The sequence below is a fragment of the Phyllopteryx taeniolatus genome, chromosome 9, assembly GCF_024500385.1.
Source record: "Phyllopteryx taeniolatus isolate TA_2022b chromosome 9, UOR_Ptae_1.2, whole genome shotgun sequence".
Taxonomy (NCBI): Eukaryota; Metazoa; Chordata; class Actinopteri; order Syngnathiformes; family Syngnathidae; genus Phyllopteryx; species Phyllopteryx taeniolatus.
The window spans coordinates 22,247,654-22,267,325 of record NC_084510.1 but is presented as its reverse complement, the minus strand read 5'-3'; the positions used below and the strand labels follow the sequence as shown (position 1 = coordinate 22,267,325).

The 19,672-nt window shown below is 42.5% G+C and overlaps 1 protein-coding gene across 4 annotated transcripts in view; it reads left to right on the top strand.

Moving 5' to 3' along the window:
* Window positions 1-47: 47 nt before the first annotated feature.
* Window positions 48-19,672, top strand: part of cfap20dc (CFAP20 domain containing) — a 36,213-nt gene continuing 16,588 nt past the window's right edge. For 3 of the 4 annotated variants that reach the window (XM_061786199.1, XM_061786195.1, XM_061786198.1), the window contains exons 1-13: window positions 48-209; window positions 335-424; window positions 637-730; window positions 1,717-1,789; window positions 2,379-2,493; window positions 2,586-2,739; window positions 3,940-4,086; window positions 6,905-7,077; window positions 7,179-7,254; window positions 8,699-8,818; window positions 8,899-9,027; window positions 11,147-11,463; window positions 18,875-19,237. In XM_061786199.1, the coding sequence (XP_061642183.1) occupies window positions 189-209; window positions 335-424; window positions 637-730; window positions 1,717-1,789; window positions 2,379-2,493; window positions 2,586-2,739; window positions 3,940-4,086; window positions 6,905-7,077; window positions 7,179-7,254; window positions 8,699-8,818; window positions 8,899-9,027; window positions 11,147-11,463; window positions 18,875-19,237 (1,872 nt within the window). In that variant the 5' untranslated portion in view covers window positions 48-188. The remainder of the gene's footprint in view (window positions 210-334; window positions 425-636; window positions 731-1,716; window positions 1,790-2,378; window positions 2,494-2,585; window positions 2,740-3,939; window positions 4,087-6,904; window positions 7,078-7,178; window positions 7,255-8,698; window positions 8,819-8,898; window positions 9,028-11,146; window positions 11,464-18,874; window positions 19,238-19,672) is intronic. The other variant, XM_061786196.1, reaches the window with a different exon arrangement.

The window sequence follows — 19,672 nt, the reverse complement described above, 5'->3', positions numbered from 1 at the left end:
TTTTTTTTTTTTCGGAGTGGCTCCAGCGTCTTCGGGTAACCATAGCGACGAATGTCGCGTGGCGAGCTCCACGGATGTTATGAGCTTGTTACTTTACGTCTAGGCCCTAACGTCACCTAATGTAAAATTTCTAGATATTATTTGACCAGCTAGCTTTCTCTCTCTGCTCAGGTGCCAGGCGTGGGGAAATGTTTAAACACAATTATCAGGTAAACGTACTCTACTTTTTAAAAGCAGTTGTTGTATAGCCTCCTGGAGTTCCGGCTAGCTAGCTAGCACAATTGATAGCTTTAGTTGCAAGATAATTGTTGAGTACAAGTTGCTTGTTTTGCAGGGTGGAGCTGGGGTGGAGGTGTTCAGCGGACAAGGCAAAGATCCCGTGGCCAAGTGGAAACTTTGTGGAGGCCAGTCTGCCATACGTAAAGTGAGAGAACATATGTTTTTCTAAAATTGATTTAGCCAAGTATAACTAAATGAGAGATAACTGACAAACATATTCTAAAGGTGTCCTTGAAGTCATTATTGGAGATGCATTATCGCAAAGTAACACTCAGCTATCTAATTATACACTGTAGAGGACCCAGAACGTCACCACGCTAACAGGATGCCATGAACTTATCTTACATCTCTTTCCAGGTGTTTGATAAAGAAGTCAAAGGATTTGTTTACTGTCTGGAAGGTAGCAGCAAGACTGTGAAGATGCAAATGCCGGAGAATGGGAAAATGTCATGTAAGTTGACAATAACAACATGTGCCAGAAAGGTAGGAGTTAAACCCAAATTTTCTGGCAAAACATGGCTAAAGAAATCTGACAAAATGTGGTGTGCAAATCATTATCAACTGTGACGCAATGTAATTACAGACAGAAATGAGCAAACTGAAGTGTGTGTTTCCCTTTTATCTGGCTTTTTTTGTGACGCCACCACAGAAGGGAACCAGTGACGGACGGCAAAGAGGGAATGCGTAATGATAACCATAGAACCGAAAAAAAGGACCTTGGTGTGATGTAGGAACGGGTCTGGCTGCTCAGTAAAATATGAGCTCTACAACTGATTAAATGTCAATCGTATTCATGCATTAAGTTTTCATTACATCTATTGCATACGACCCACTACTTAATTCCAGTAATACCTATAAAACGTCACTAGGTGACAGAGTAACTGTTTCTGCTCCATTACATCTGTCAGGTGTCTTTAAAAGGTATGTTAGTTTTACGAATAGTAGTCATGGCAACACAGTGAGCTAGTGGTTGGCACAGTTGCCTCACAGTTTTGAGGTTCAGAGTTGAATCTTGGTTCCCTTCCTGCGTGGAGTTTGCGTGTTTTCGCTGTGCTTGTGTGGGGTTTCTCCCACATTCCCAAAGCATACATGTTGGGATAATTGAAGACCATTTGGTTTTGGTTATTGTCAATGTTTGTTTTTCTTTATGTCCCCTGCAATTGGCTGCCTACCCCGCCTCTCGCCCAAATTAAACTGGGATAGGCTTAGGAAAAGGACGAACGCAATAACAAATTGATGGATGAAATAACGCTTTAATGAACATGATTGTACATAATGTATATACTGTATATATTATATAATAATGTTATTAGAAAGTCGACAATCCCCTCAACGGAGCGAGTTCAACTTAGGAGGTTCCACTATATGATTTTTTTTGTTACTTTAATTCCATGTTGCTAGCATATTAATACTTTCTTCTGTTATTTTATTTCGTAGTGGGACTTCTGCAAAGATTCTTGGCCCTTCAAGTGAATATTCCTCAAGGCAAAGACTTTTCTATGGAGCTTGTGTAAGTTTTTTTTTTTTTTTTCTACTTAACATTCTTGACAATTACTACATGCATCCATTCATCCAGGGTTCAACCGGGAGAGACTGTGATTTTCAATATGATTTTTGTATACCTTTTGTTATATATTACACAGTAAATTAAACCCCCTGAAATCTGTGATTGTAACAATATTGTAGAGATACAGTTAATTGCAATGAAGTGCAGGTTATTTCCAAATTGAGTATTCTGTTTTTTAAGCACAGAACTACCAGTCAAATTTTATGTTTCCACAAACTGTTTGCTGTCGGTAAGCACAATACTTTATTACCAATAATAGCATATTGGGTTTGTTGTTTGTTTATTCAGCGAAAGTAAACTAGCAATACATGAAAACACTTCATGAATAAGCTCATATTTTTAGACTCAGGTGAAATGTTCTTGTTCGTGTGCGTGCGTGCCTGTGTGATTGCGTGATGTTTACGCGCCTGTGTGGGTGTTTGTGTGTGTTTGCCGCTGATTTCACAGAACTGACAACTGCCTCTATGGTCACAGCATTATATATTGCACCACTGTCTGGTAATTCACAACATGCCCTGTTCATCTGCCACAGAATAACTGATGTTGGCCACCTGAAACGACGACTCTATTTATCGACCGTGCATAAAGAGTTGTCTGCCACACTCTGGCATGCAAAACTACCTCTGGCAAGATTGAAACGCAATATTGTGAGTATGTGACTCGTCCAAGAAATGCTGTCATTATTTTTAGCTAAGCTCTGCGCCCTTTACCATACAAAATCCTTTTGCTTTTGTCTCAGTGGACCACGTTGTTTGTCGATCTTGTGTCCTTCACCGGAGAGTCGTTCAAGGCCGCCAGATTTTTGTCCCTGGATGGCATCACCTTGTTTGCCAGCTGTAAAGTGCGGAGAATCTTCACTGTGAAAACGGAGCCAACTGTAATGACAAGTGATGGTAAATACCAACAACTACACATTTGGGATCAATTTCAAAATTGATTTAGTTACATGCTGTTCATCCTAACCTCCTACCCGTTACTTTCGCGCTGTACAGTGGATACTCCAAAGACAAACAAAACATTGTTCCCTGACGCTGGTTGACTTCTAAGTTGTTCTAATTACAAAACATGGAAATAACATGAAGTCAATTAATTTGTTGTAGTGGCAAACTGTCGCCATCATAAAGCCTTTATTACATTTACAGGTAAATTTTTTAATTAACATTAAATGTTCATAATGATCATACATGCATAAAGAGAAGTTAAAGACTGCATAATAAACACGAAGATTTCTGTTACAAACACTGCCTTTTTTTTTTTTTTTTTGTCCTGTTCGGCTGTTAGGTCAAGCAGAAAGGAGGATCTGTATCCCTTTTATGCTGGAACAGTTTTACTGTGTCACAGTGGACTTTTTAAGCTGCCTGGTTTCTTAGTATTTTGGTGGATATTTATTGAGAATCAAAGTCCATCCATCCATCCATTTTCAACACCGCTTATCCTGCTTAGGGTCGCAGGGCGCCGGAGCCTATCCCAGCTGACTTCGGGCGAAAGGTGGACTACACCCTGAACTGGTTGCCAGTCAGTCGCAGGGCACATATAGACACGGACAACCATTTGCACTCACATTCAGACCGTCACTGAGTGGGAACTCAACCCACGCTGCCTGCATCAAAGTCACGCGGGTGTACCACTACAGTGACTGAGAATCAAAGTCGATCAGTCAAACAGAACAAGGTTCTTAGAGGCGAGAGAAAGCACTAGTTGTAAACAAGATGAGGAAAGTAAATCATTATGAACCTAGAACAATGACACAGAAAAAGTATGGATGGTGTCTGTTGTCATGCCATCTACTATAACCAGGGGATTTCCAATGTCATAGCGAGTTCCGTTTCATGTTCAATAGTATTACACTTTTCCTGTTTGCCATCACAAAAAAACACAATTGTGATGTGAAACCTGGAGATGCTCACTGAGCTGAAGTTTCACAAGATTTGCTGATACATCACGTGGCCTCATGCGTAATCGTTTTGTCTGACTTTTGAAACGTATACGCCAGAAAATGTTAGTCAAACCTTTAAGGGATTTTGTGTTATTTTTTGTATTAGCGGTGTCGTACCTTTCATTTATTTTGGCGTCGTATTCTGCTTTGAATCTAGATATGTTTCTCAGTGGGGCCAGTGTTATGGATCAGATCCCGCGCAGCTGCCAGTTTCCACCAAACGTTTGCCACGAGTGTCTGGTTCTGAACATGGCAGTCTTGCAGAAGGCCGATTTGAGGACAACTCATGCAAGCGTCGACTGTGGTAAGCTCTTATGGTCTGATTCGGTTGCTCTTCTTAAGATTTTTTGTCGTCGACTCTAATGACCTAAAAGTCGAGTCAAAGTCGATTAATCAATGACATTGATTATCCATCCATCCATTTTCTGAGCCGCTTCTCCTCACTAGGGTCGTGGGCATGCTAGAACCTATCCCAGCTATCATTGGGCAGGAGGCGGGGTACACCCTGAACTGGTTGCCAGCCAATCGCAGGGCACATACAAACAAACAACCATCCGCACTCCCATTCACACCTACGGGCAATTTAGAGTTGTCAATTAACCTACCATGCACGTTTTTGGGATTTGTGAGGAAACCGGAGTGCCCGTAGAAAACCCGCAGGCACGGGGAGAACATGCAAACTCCACACAGGCGGGGCCGGGAATTGAACCCCGGTCCTCAGAACTGTGAGGCAGATGCTCTAACCAGTTGGTCACCGTGCCACACATTGATTATTATAATTATTATTTTTTTTAGCACATTACAGTGGTACAGTACAGCAGCCTTTTTTGCACCATGGAGCGGATTCACCAAAAGACATTTTGATGGACTGGCGTTAATAAAAAAAAAAAAAACAATACAAATCACCATTACGCTGAATGTATTTGTAGTAATTAGGGGGAGTCACATTGTTTCACATAGCTTCTTTGATGAATAAAATCAAGCACACAGTTGTTGACGTAACATTTTGGCAATGAAGATGGTGCTTCACTTTTGCACCACTGCATTCTTTCCTCGCCACCAGTCCTGCAAAATATTATTAGACTAGCGGCAATCGGAATAGCCGAAACTAGCAAGGCTAACCGCTGTTCTCATCCACAACCATCTTCTTGTCATACTCTGACCCACGGCGACATATTAAGACTGCTTTGCCTTGTTGGCCGGACATTTCATCTCAACACAGAGCATTATCTTCTGCCACGGCAACAGACGGGTGAGTCGAAAGTCCTCTGTAAATTGGCCACTTGGTAGAGGAGAAGCAAGCTTTAAACGTCGTTGCGGTAAAGTCGACTAATCGGTTCAACCCCTAATGAAATCAATACAAAGTCAAACAATCCATAAATGTAACAGAATGAGTAAAAACCTCACCTCAGATGTGAGCCTGCCTCTAGTTGATTGTAAAAATTGTGCGATATCTAAAATGCCAAATAGTGAGGTGTGTAGGCATGGCAACTTTCCCTTACAACTAGCCGTACCACTTTTAATAACACATGGACTAGAGGGGAAAGGAAGGAGCTCCTCCACTTCTCCCTTGATCAGGCATCAGTTAGGATGGAAGGACAGTACACAGGGCAAAGCCAGTTGTTACGGCAACCACAGCACGATAATGCACCTCAAGATTACTTTAGTAATCAAACTTTGCTTTGTCGCTGTGCTTTTTAAGTATCAAATAAGAGAATGTCCTAAGAAAGGTGAGAGCAAAATTTTACTTAACACATTCCCTCATGATGGCTGGATGTATTTCTTAACCTAGAACAGAACAGAAAGTACGAGCTAGCTAACTAACTAACTAACTAACTAACTAACTAGGGGTATGGCGTCAAGGAGCATATACGTGGTGATGGCTTTTATATACAAATAAATTTTTATAATTCTTAGTATTATTCATCAATGTAGGGGATTTGAAGTCACCCTGGCAATGGCTGAACTGCTATTCTTCCTCAGTGCAGCTCTTATTTGAAAGACTTTATAACAATCATAATAATTAAAAAAATGCCCTTATTGACCTTTTCAGGACAGTCAACGATGCTTTTACATTTTCACGAAATATTTGTACTTTAATTACGTGCTTACTTGTAAATAAGACTTATAGAGAAGTGTTTCCAGATCGAGTGCACTTTGTTTTCCTACAGTTAAATGGGCGCATCATTTGTTCTTCCATTTGCACTGAGTCACTTGTACTTTATTTCCTCCTCATATACAAAGACACGCACCAGTAATCCAGTCCTGCAGCCTCCGTGGCCTCTTTTATCGGCACATATTTATTTGTTCTGACAGCCGTTTCAGACGTGTTGACTCAAGCGGCGGTGCCCGCAAAAGACAGCAGCGACCACCTCCAAGAATGAGCTTATCGTGATTAGCATCATTAGCATTACGTTCCCTCATCACAATTAAAAGGATTGCTATTAAAGAAGACATCCAGTTAAACGGCGACAGTTTTGCATGCTTGCCTCAGTGGCTTGTCAAGAACTGTTAGGTATGAAGTCACAATAAACAACCCAAACATCTCAATCCTACTCAAAATACATTTGATTCAAGGTCGCAGATTGTTTTTATTTACACCTCCAGGATTTAGCCATCTGTCATTGCAAGTTTACGTTGCCCACATTCTTTCATGAGTTATTGCAAACTGCTGCTTCACCACGTCTGTTAGTATCACTGTGCCTTTTTCGAAATCGCTACACAAAGCTTTTACAATTGTTAGAAGACTGAAACATGCCGCCAAAGTAAATGAATCGTGTGTAGATGCCGATGCTCCTGTGTTGTCAATATGATGCCCACTTGAACTGTTCTTTATTCCTAGAATCAAATTGACTCTTCTGAATCCCACATGATACAAGGCTGGGAAATTGCCACAGACAGCTTTTTTTGTTTGTTTTTGTTTTTTTAGACTTTTTGTCAATGCCTTTCACAGCGCTACCAGATTAATCGTACAACTCCAAATGTTATCATCATTGAGCATCATCATTTTGGGCATTAAATGAAGTGCTTATTATTTGCAGCCCAACTTTAAGCCTGAACACGCTAAATGTTAGCTGTTGAAGATCGATAGCCTTCAATAAGTAATGTGACTGTCTGTGAAGGACCTGACCAGCATCCTGCTGCCAGATCAGCCACTTCTCACAGAAGCAAGCTTCAGGCAGTTCCACACACAGCCTCAGGCTCGAGAGCCGCAGCACCAGCAACACATGCTGGAAGAAAAGGCGGCCCAGCCGCAAATGGGTTGGAAAAAGGAGAACCCTGTAACGAAAAAACGGTAATAACACACATTTCATCATAGCACATTCCTGTTGATGATATAGGCGATCATGCCTTGTATAACAGTAATTATTTTTGTCTTTGCAATACGTCCCACAGGCATACTTAAATCCGACATTTCAGCAATTTAATGCACTCATTGGAGATGCAGAACCATCACACCATCATCAAGAGGGTAATGATTAGTTTCGCTATCTGGTTTAGCATTTATATGGTATGTACATCACACTGTTTTATATCACCTTGATGTGCACATGTAAGCAATTCAAATGAAAGTTGGGTTCTACAATTATGGATGTAATACAAGAGCTGTAGAAAGAGTTTTCTGCCTTTACAAATATTATAATGCAGTTTTGACAGTTTTCTCTGTCAGAGAGGTGTCAAAAGAAACACTGAATGCATTTCTTTTCACAATATATGAGTTCCCAAGTGTCTTAAGAACATGTTTGCAGCACGCTTCCGTTAAAATACTGTAAGAATCAATAAATATACACGTATATACACAGTATATTTCGTGTCTTGGTGAAATGAGCTCGTTTAAGGCTGAGATCTGTCTCATGTGGTGAGCCAAGGCCGTCATTCTGCCCAACATACTGCTGGGTCAATGATGAGCCCAGCTTTCTTTTGAATGACAACCAGTGGGCGAAAACTCGCTGGCTCCTGCAGGCTATTGGCCGTCTTCTCTTCCGCCTCTGCCGGCATTGAGTGTTTGTTAATTTTACACTTGATGGGTGGACAGCACTCCAGAGACCCAATTATTTGTATACAAAATTAAAAAGTCAAGTTTCCGTGATACTGTACAGTATGTTCCCTTTAAACATATGTATGTTATTCTGGTTGTAATTGCAGTGGTGTCGAACTGCACTGCAGCATACCGAGACGTGATTCTAATATTTAGCCTCTCAGATGTGGCATTCCAAGAAAGAAAACAAAAAAACATCAATATTAAATTTCAGTGTGATCCTACACCCTTCTAGGCTCAAATCTTGGTCCTCCTGTGTGGAGTGTGCATGTTCTCCCCCTGCTTGTGTGGGATTTCTCTGGATAGTTGGGCTTCTTCTTCAAAAAACATTAGTCAAAGACAACAGTTTGTTCACAGGTGTGAAATGTGAGTGTGAATGGTTGTTTGTCTATATCTGCCCTGCTATTGGCTGGTGACAAGTCTAGCACCTGGCCTCTCGCCCAAAGTCAGCTAGGAAGGGCTCCAGCTCACCTGTGAACCTAATTAGGACAAGTGGTATAGAAAATGGATGGATGGATGAACTTCATATAATATCTCTTCAATTTTTAAAGAATATTATTTGCAATAATCCTGCTATTCTGCAACCTCATAATGATGCTTACAGGGTCCCTTTTAAAAATACACCTTACCAACATTACCAGATAAATTTCATTGATATCACTCTCATATGAAATCCCATTACCTTGTGCAAGTGTACCTAATGGTTTGGCCACTGTCATTTGAACAGAAATCTCACTTGGGTCAATGTAAAGTAGAATCAGTAAAACTCCTAATAAAGCTTTTGCTGTGAATTAATATAAAACCCTCTGTTGCTGTAATTCCTTTATTAATGGTTTATTTTACGGTTTCACGGTCTGCCGGCCTATATTGTACCCAGGAGCACCCTCTAGCTTGCAGCCACATCCTCCAAGAGGCAAAGTGCTCAACAAGCAAGCATCCGAGAGGAGAATGTTACGCGTCCCAAGAACAACACCAGAGAGGCTTGAAGGGCTGCTGGGTACGCTGCAAAGGCTAGAATGCATGTGTAAAAAGGATAAAACCATTTGAGCTTTAAAATGATGTGTTCTTTTGCCCAAGAAGAGCATGCTCATGTTGGCCACAGCAGGAGAAATGAGACCAGAGAGAAATACATGCCTCCATCAAGTGGACTGGAGAGCAGACAAGAACCTTTGACCCCAAAAGAAACGACAGAGGTCCTAAAAGCAGGTGAGGTTCACATCTGCTCGGAATGCCGAAGCAGCATGATGGCACTTTCGGGCAGAATAATGACCACTTTTCCTCTATCCATCCATCCATCCATTTTCTGAGCCGCTTCTCCTCACTAGGGTCGCGGGCATGCTGGAGCCTATCCCAGCTGTCATCGGGCAGGAGGCGGGGTACACCCTGAACTGGTTGCCAGCCAATCGCAGGGCACATAGGAACAAACAACCATTCGCACTCACAGTCATGCCTACGGGCAATTTAGCGTCTCCAATTCATGCATGTTTTTGGGATGTGGGAGGAAACCGGAGTGCCCGGAGGAAACCCACGCAGGCACGGGGAGAACATGCAAACTCCACACAGGCAGGTCCGGGGATTGAACCCGGGTCCTCAGAACTGTGAGGCTGACGCTCTAACCAGTCGGCCACCGTGCCGCCACTTTTCCTCTAATTATTCAAAAGATATGTTGAGTGAGCTGTCTCTGGCGTAGCAATGAATCCAGACTGCTCTTATTTTTTTCAAATTTCAGTTTGCTTCAAAATGTTTCCGCAATTGTAATGAGACTCATTCTAGGTTGCATACATCACTGCTTTTGTTCCAACAATTTAAATTTTGCATCACCCACGTTGAAGCCCTTTGCTGTGGATTTTTCAGCCGAGCTATTCCTAGTCTTCTGTCACACGCACACAACAAAAAGAAGTGTGTTGAGAAGGTCATTGTGCGAACACTGAGGGAGACAAACATTCTCACTCATGTTGTTCCCCAAAATAAAAATGCTTATTATATCGCATCGGATTCAAACACGGTCACACAGCAAAATGTGACGCACATTAGAAAAAGGTAAATTCTACTTTTTCTTGGTTCAAACACATACCACTATAACACAAATAACACATAACATATATCTAAACATATAGATATACAATGTAGATATCTACAGCTACAGCAGAAGGTACAATAAACCTTCGTTAGTTCGTATCCCCGTGTTGCCATTCATACATTACTCATAGCGAGGACGCTAGGCTTTGTGTTCAATTGAACAGGAGATTTCACAATGAGTAAATCAGTTTGTGTGTAAATCGAGACATCATTATTTCATCATCGTTATTTCAGTATTCACACGTTTTGTTACATATTGTCTTTGTTGATGTGCCGTGAGATTTTTCTAAAGTAAAATGGGTGCCTTGGCTAAATAAAGGTTGGGAAACATTGGTCTAGTGGTTAGCACTCAGGTTTGGGGTTCAAATCTCAGTTGTGGCCTTACAGTAATACTGTACATATAAAATGTCACTAGCTGATTGTCACTCTCCTGTCCTGTTGCCTCAAAGGGTGAGTAGTTTTATTTTATTATCATAAATAGTAATCAGGGCTAGGTCCATCAGTGTTTATCACATTTCTAATTTCTGAGTTTTGGGGTTCGAATCCATGCTCTGGCCTTCCCGTGTGGAGTATGGATGTTCCAGCTGTGCTTGTGTGGGTTTTCTCCAGATACTCCCACATTCCAAAAACATGCAGGTTAAGTTTATTGAAGACTCTATATTGCCCAGATGTGTGAATGTGAGTGAAAGGTTGTCCTTTTCTTTATTCAGTACATTTCATTATTCATATATGCTATTTGGGAACCACCATTTCTAGTCTATAGATGTTCTTCTTTGAACTGCAAGTTCTTTTGGCCAGCCGTGCTCACAGTAGTTAGTTCATTAATGGTAATGTGGCACGTTAAATAAAAGTCTAGAGTGACATCTCCCGGGTCCAGGGATTGCCACACAGTGGGCAATTAGAGGAAGCGATTATACTGACGAGAGGTTGAAACGTGCTTGCTCATTCATATCGAGAGGTGCCCCCATGTTTGAGCTCAGGCCCGCTGTGGAGTTTGAGAGCTCACCGTCTCTCATGTGCTCACATGAATGCTTGCAGCTTTTTTCTTAAGGCTGGACTTAATTAAATAATACACTCCCATTTTTCTCAGTCGATCTAGCGACTTATTGAAGACTGTTCTAATAGATTGAATCCTCTGTTCTAGACCTTGGGAGTCTTTTAACATTACTATACCCTCTTCAAATTTTCTAATGTTAAGTTTAAGTATTTTGATTTTCCTCCCTCGTTTCATAATCTTTTATCCCAGACGAAAGCAGTTTGAATTCGAGTTCCATAATTCCGCCACCCACACCAGCAGAGCCTATCCCTGGCTCGACCCTGCCAGCTTCCTCTCCTGACCTGCATGTCCAGAGCCGCTGGGAGAGTAATGATGAGGAGCCCGAGCTGCGGCACACTCTGCGGGAGGAGGTGTTCACTTTCGCGTCCCCGCCCCACTCACCCAAAAGAGGCCAAGGCCGGGGTGAGCAGAAGATGGAGATGAGAGGCCATCAGGTTCAAAGCCCAAATGGGACACGCAGTGAGGCCCAGCCCGAAGATGATTTCATTGGCAGTGAAAGCGATGAGGTACACTCACTCTGGGGGGACGAAGGCACTCTCTTCAGTTAGGATACATTTCTCACAATTGCTTTGACCTAAATGACCAGCTGCCTTGAGCTGCATGGTTTGTAACATTGCGTTAGTATTTTCGTGGCATAACAATGTGGAGATGAACGTCCAAAGTCAAACACAATCCCTTCCGTGATGCTGGCTGACTCCCTAATTCTAATTTCAAAACTATTTGTCTCATAGGAAAAAATATAAAAGGCAAACATGGTGGTGTAGAGGTTACCATGTCTGCTTCACAGTTCTGAGGTTCAGGCTTCCAATCTTGGTTCCTGTGTGGAGTTAGCATGTTCTCCCCGTGCTTGTGTGGGTTTCTCCGGGTACTCCAGCCGAATTTCAAAAACAGGCATCCATCCATCCATTTTCTGAGCCGCTTCTCCTCACTAGGGTCGCGGGCGTGCTGGAGCCTATCCCAGCTGTCATCGGGCAGGAGGCGGGGTACACCCTGAACCGGTTGCCAGCTAATCGCAGGGCACATACAAACAAACAACCATTCGCACTCACAGTCATGCCTACGGTCAATTTAGAGTCTCCAATTAATGCATGTTTTTGGGATGTGGGAGGAAACCGGAGTGCCCGGAGAAAACCCACGCAGGCACGGGGAGAACATGCAAACTCCACACAGGCGGGGCCGGGGATTGAACCCGGGTCCTCAGAACTGTGAGGCTGACGCTCTAACCAGTCGGCCACCGTGCCGCCCAAAAACAGGCATGTTAGGTAAATTGAGAACTAAATTGCCCATAGGTGTGATCGCGAGTGTGAATGGTTGTTTGTCAATATGTGCACTGCGATTGGCTGGCAACAAGTCCAGGGTGTACACCTTTTCACACCACACTCACGCTCAGTGGGAAAGGTCCTCATTGCAGCGCGCAAGGACGACGGCACCCCCCATGCCCATATTTGGAAGTGCTGATGTGGCAGCCTAAAAGGAAGTTGGGAGTTTTTCCTTGCTTTTAGACAAGTTGGGTCAAAGAATTCCCTGGTTTTGCTTACTTTAAGGAAGAGGAAATCATCAGCAGCAAAAAAAAAAAAAAAAAAAAGGGGGGAATGGGTGTATCCATTCTAATTTCACGGCAGGATCTTGGAGTTCAAGATCGTTCGTGAGCTACAGTTCCATGAAGAGCACTTCGAGATGTATTTCAGCTGAGCAGGGAGTAGTTTGAAAGCCGCCTGCAGATGTCTCGTTATATCATTTTTCTGTTGTCCCAAAGCTCGGGATAGTGGATCACCGCATTTTTTATGACTTCTTCCATTTCCCCTTGCTGTTCACAGTACAAGTCCGCCAAAATAGCACTAAGATATTACTTCGCCAGTCCCTCTCAAATTTGGAAGCGCTTTCTGATGTCACCGCGACGCCACTCTCAAATAGAACATTTTTCTGTTCAAGGGCATGTCACACATATTCCGCAGTCCTGTTCCCTCAGCACATACACAATGAATGGGAGAGTTGACAACACGCTTGCGTGTTGTCCCATGTGCTGTGTGAAAAGGCCTATAGGCTCCAGCTCACCCGTGAACCGAACGACGAAGAGTACAATAGATAAATGATGGATGGAAACAATATCCAGTTGTATTAACCGTACAGGCAATGTTATAAGTACCAATATTACATTACTAATTATCTTAAAAGTATATGTTAACCACTGTATAATAAAACTAAATACAATGAAAAATAAAGTAAAAGTACTCCATCCATCCATCCATTTTCTACCGATTATCCGAGGTCGGGTCGCGAGGGCAGTAGCTTTAGCAGGGACGCCAAGACTTCCCTCTCCCTAGCCACTTCATCCAGCTCTTCTGGGGGGATGCCGAGGCGTTCCCAGGCCAGCCGAAAGACGTAGTCTCTCCAGGGTGTCCTGGGTCGTCTCCGGGGTCTCCGGGACGTGCCCGGAACACCTCACCAGGGAGGCGTCCGGGAGGCATCCAAATCAGATGCCCCAGCCACCTCATCTGGCTCCTCTCGATGTGGAGGAGCAGCGGCTTAACTCTGAGATCCTCCCGGATGACCGAGCTTCTCACCCTATCTCTAAGGGAGAGCCCGGACACCCTGCGGAGGAAACTCATTTCGGCCGCTTGGATCTTGTTCTTTCGGTCACGACCCACAGCTCGTGACCACAGGTGAGGGTAGGCACGTAGATCGACCGGTAAATCGAGAGCTTTGCCTTTCGGCTTAGCTTCTTCTTCACCACAACAGACCGATACAAAGTCAGCATCACTGCAGACGCTGCACCGATCCGCCTGTCGATCTCCCGTTCCATTCTTCCTTCACTCGTGAACAAGACCCCAAGATACTTGAACTCCTCATCCCCGACCTGGAGAGGGCACGCCACCCTTTTCAGACTGAGGACCATGGTCTCAGATTTGGAGGTGCTGATTCTCATTCCAGCCGCTTCACACTCGGCTGCGAACTGCTCCAGTTTGAGTTGGAGATCACGGCCTGATGAAGCCAACAGAACCACATCATCTGCAAAAAGCAGAGATGCAATAATGAGGCCACCAAACCGGACCTCCTCTACGCCTCGGCTGCTCCTTGAAATTCTGTCCATAAAAGTTATGAACAGAATCGGTGACAAAGGGCAGCCTTGGTGGAGTTCAACTCTCACCGGAAACGAGTCCGACTTACTGCCGGATATGCGGACTCTGACTCCGGTCGTAAAAAGCAGAGATGCAATACTGAGGCCACTAAACCGGGCCCTCCCATACCCAAGTTTTTGCTTCAGCGACCACCAAAGCTGCATTCCGCTTGGCCAGCCGGTACCCACAAGCTGCCTCGGGAGTCCCACAGGCCAAAAAGGCCCGATAGGACTCCTTCTTCAGCTTGACGGCATCCCTCACCGTTGGTGTCCACCAACGGGTGCGGGGATTGCCGCCACGACAGGCACCGACCACCTTACGGCCACAGCTCCGGTCGGCCGACTCAGCAATGGAGGCGCGGAACATGGTCCACTCTGACTCGATGTCCCCCGCCTTACCCGGAACATGAGCAAAGAAGGAGTTGAAACTCCTTCTGACAGGGGATTCTGCCAGAGGTTCCCAGCAGACCCTCACAATTCATTTGGGCCTGCCACGTCGGACCAGCATCTTCCCCCACCATCGGAGCCAACTCACCACCAGGTGGTGATCAGTTGACAGCTCCGCCCCTCTCTTCACCCGAGTGTCCAAGACATGCGGCCGCAAGTCCGATGACACGACCACAAATTCGATCATCGAACTGCCACCTAGGGTGTCCTGGTGCCAAGTGCACGTATGGACATTATTTTTATTATGTTATGCTTGAACATGGTGTTCAAAGTACTCATTCTTTGACAGTGCCCACTGACACATGTTGGAGGGGTAATAGGAAGGTATTTTCGGAGAGATCATCTAGTGGTCGTAGGTATTGCCGAATTGTATGCTGAGAGTGTTGTGTGACTGTCCGCTGCATTATGACCATTATGAATGTTGTGATGTCTTGGTCGGTATGGACTTTTTATAAAAATGTATTTTCAACATTGTGGTTGTGAAATCACATTACAAAATAACATTTTTTATACAGTAAAATGGGCTGTTTGTTGGCAAGCTTCTCTGGTATTTTTCATGTAAGTCATTCTGTGTGCTATTTACATTTGTAAAGTGATTTTTTTTTTAATGTAACTGATGTTTACTGAATTGTATTGCTTATATTTTACTAAGTGGACCCGTAACTATGTTGCATTAAGTTCCATTTCTAATAAGTTTTATAGTTATTATCATCACTGGTATTCTTTCATATTAGCAACAACTGAAGTCTCACATGATTTGCCGGAGTCTTGCGCAACATCACACATGATGATGGTTAGAGGTTTTGTTTGACTTTTGAGACATAGGTTTCCAGAAAAATGTTTGGGTTGAACTCCAAATTCTCCCACTTTTGGGGCATTCCGCTTTGTAATACGGCAGTTCAATGTGAAATGACATCTCCCGCAGCACACACAGTTTGGTGTCAGTGTCACGATGCACATTGCCTCTCTGTTGCGCTGTTTCACGCTGCACATTTCACAGTGGGGAATATACTTAAACTTAAAATGTCGATGGGGTTATTTTAATCAGATAATGTATTAATGGTTCCCAAATTTATAGAGTAATTTTCTTTATGCTGAGCAGGGAAATTAAACTGCGTTGAGTTTTAAGCCCGCTGCCTTCAAAGAAATGCTAATTGCTTTTACTTATTCAAAACTCTATAATAAGTCTATAAGTAATTCCAATTTAATGGGGAATGATTTCCAACTGGCTTACAGTCATTATACATTGTAGGGTGTAAAAGCAAATGAACAATGTTTTAACTTCCCTCTATGTTGCTTGCACAAATAGCTCCATATTCAGTGGCGCCTTTCAAACTAAACATTGAACAAGAATGGCTTGTTTGAAGGGTTTGTGTGGCAGTTAGCAGCAATAGCCCAACTACTTTGTGGAGGGGTGGGTCACATTTGTAAATATTGCAAGGCGTTTAGGATCTTACCATTTATTTTTTTAAGTGCTTTAATCTTGAAGGAAATTGGTATTTAAGAAGGTATACAGTTAGTTTGGTGGCACTGAACCAAATTGGGTTGTCCAGGCATGGCTACACTGACTGGGAGCCACTGTCGTGTGGTTTTGTGTTTTTAATAAACTAAAGCCTACATGTCTGCAAATCATTAACTGTGCCAAACTCAAGGATATATACCAGCATAAAGCATCAAAACCTTGTCTATTGGCATCTAATATAGACTTTCCGTAAGGAAAGCTAAACATTAATTCACTGGCCACAACATTAGCTTTCACTATTTGGCAAGCAAGTACCACATGTGTGGTGAGGGCTCCCTCTAGTGGTATGCAAAAGAATCACTAAGTACAGTTCAGTTGTATTTAACTTGTTAATATAATACATTTACATTTAATTGTTAATAATAAAAACTCTTTGTTTTTAAACTTATTTAAATAACATTTTTATTTAGGTCCAAAAAATGTTATTTAAATTTTTTTCAACAACATGTGTACTGTTGTGTTGTGCAGTGCACACCACTGCAAAATATAACCAGAGAACTACTACATATCAAATTAATACCACAATCAAAAGTGGATTTTATTAGATTGTACTTGATTAGGTGCCCTGTGTGTGTAATGATGGCAGGACAGTATTTCTAATAACGGGTGGCAGCTCTGGTTCAAAAAGCTTGTTCATGTCCTAGAATAACATACAGGGTTGTGAAACAAGTTTGCAACACATGACTTAATCATTGCGATGCTAAGAGCTTTTCTTGTTATTGAGCTGCCAACATGGTAGGGAAAGCACACACGATTTATCTGACACACGTTGGCTTGATTTAGATTTTCAGTCATTTCTGACAGCTTGCTTATTTCTTCACTCATCTTTCAAGGTGTTGCATCAGGTTCATGCAATTCTTTTGAGCCATTTGTTCTTAAACACAGAGAAATATTAAAAGCACTGAACATTTTGCCTGTTATCTAGATAGGTATACAGTGGTCCTAGATAAACTGTGATTTCACTGCAAAGCAATTGTGGAAAAGAATAAAAAAGCAGAACAGTATTGTATATTACCATGCCTTCAACATAGTAACAGACTGCAAAGCAATATGGTCACAATAATACTCATTAATAGTTGTTTACTGGCTTGCACTTGAAATAGAATGATGAAGGATCGAAAGAAGCAGAAAGCAAATAACATATGGCGCTGATAAGCTTAAGCCTCAAAGGGGTTATTATAACCTTTCACCCCAGAATAAAGCTCCCTGCAAATGGAGCCAGCCGAGAGAAGAAATGGAGACGAGACAAGACAGACTATGTGTGCTCAGGGAGCTTTGTGTTTGTTTCAGGAGAAGTAACAACCGCATTTAACGACTTTACCTCTCTAGATTTGCTACTTGCGATTCTCACTTTTTTACTCAAAACTGACACAAACTAGTCTGGAGGGATCCTGCTTATTAGTGTATTCGTAGCATTTCAGTGGAACGCGCCATCTGTCAACGGTACGGCACCGTTATGCTTAATGTATTTGTCAATGTGAGAAACCGTATATACTCAAATAATAAGTTCCTCGCTGATCTTCTCTTCTTCTCTTAACTATGTGCGGTATTATTCTCACATACACCAACCGGCCACACCATTATGACCACTTGCACCATTTAATGAGCTCCAGTATCCAAAATCTGTATCAGTAATTGTGCTTTCACAAAATGGTAATGCTCAGTTTTTATACATATTCAGCGAGGTAGTAACTGAGCAATCTATTTATTATACTGGTTTATTTTGCTGTGGTGTACAATCGCACTGCATCATACTGAGCGCTTTCGTCATTATTCCGGTTACCTTATTTGGCTATATGACAGAATCAAAATATTAGACGCATCTCTCAGTATGATGCAATGCAATACATCCACACCACTGCAAACCACCCAGGCTTAAACAAACATTAAATTAATACCTCTTTGGCAGTGTCAGTCAAAACAGTAGCATCATTTGCCTTGGAGTATTTCTGAAACAGTCCTTGTGTTGGTTCTCATTATACTGTAAAAGTGTTGATCATGTTGTGATTGGTTAGTCTTTGCGATTTTCTACAGTTTAACAGTTGAAATCTGCACTTAGCTGTATGTTGCTGGGAGGTTGTAATTTCAGTAAACAAAGTCAGTTTGTACGTGCCATTGTGAATCAGCCGTGTCTCTGTAGTATGTCATAACACATTTCTATGGATATGACTCATCAACACCGAATCTTGGTTTTTAATTATCATCATTTGTACAGCACAACCTTTAGAAAATTTAATATAAACACGCCCACTGTGATGGTTAAAAGGAAATGTGCTTTGATGACCATAGAAATTGGAACTCATTGCAATGTAGGCAATCAGTACAATCTTGCTTAGTACAGTAAGTTTGCTAATTGCTAATAAAAGAAGGACTGAATCTACACTGTGCATCCAGTTGTCTTAATGAGAAAAGACTCACCTGAGGCGCAACCAGAAGTCCACCATATCCTGTAATGGATTGTGGTTGACATCAGTGTTGTTATATGTTGTATTATGGCGCATACATTTGTGTTTGAAGAGCCGTGAACATTTGTTTTCCCCTTGGCCCAGCCTACAGCTGCATAGTTTATTTATTTTTACCCCACCGTGGTAAATACAAATCAACATCGGTCAACGCACATTTGTTGCGTGACAAAGAAATGTTTTTACGATCTAAAACAATGTATTATATACCTCACAGTGCTACAAAACCAGTCGGTGTTGTGCCCAAAGTCAGCTATGATTATGCACCAGCTCACCAGTGACCTCAAACACGACAAACTGTAGAACATGGATGGATGGTTTAAATAGAGCACCAATCTTTATTAACCTAATTCCTGTTCTTATTCCAGGAAATAGGCTACACTGCATTCTCACAATTAACATTCAATGCAGACTCCACTCCTGACATTTCCCAATGCCTTGATCCAAATTTGGGCCTTGAAGTCCAGCCTGAGGATCACAACACTGAGGACACATCAGTAGAAACTCTTTGTCCAGCTGCCAGTGATATGCACCTGCACGCTCCATCCAGCAAGCCAGCTGGAAATGATGGGATGTCTCCCGGACACCGTCACGCACCCTGTGGTACCAAACAGGATGAGAGGTGTGGGTCAGGTGGAGCAGGAGGAGGAAACCAGTGTGTGGATTGGAACAACAGCGTATCACTGTCGAGGAGCCTTCTTCAAAAAGTCTCACTGGATGATCCGCTCAAGGTAAGGTCTGCCTCAAGGATCTACTCTCATCCAAACAGTTTAAATGTGGGCGACAAAGACACACCTTGACACAAAGATGTCAATGCAGAGAAAACAATACGTTGCAGATTTACACGTGTTTTTATCTTTTATTTCCAACTAACTTTGATTTGCAGCCCTGGAAATCGCGTTCCATTGCCGAGCGTAAATCGAACTCAGTGTGCAGATAAAATAAACAGCCTGATAATAAAACCAACAGTATAAGTATTTCAATATTTTCCATTCCATTTCAAACAGGATGTTCACAGGGTTAGATGATATGATGCTTTTAACCATGAAACACAATGTACCCCTGTATTTTTTTCCTTGCCATTTTAGCCTGATCTTGTGAATTTATATTGGCACATTATTTGGGCTTATATTGAGCAGAGTGGTTATGGAAAGACAAAGCAGTTC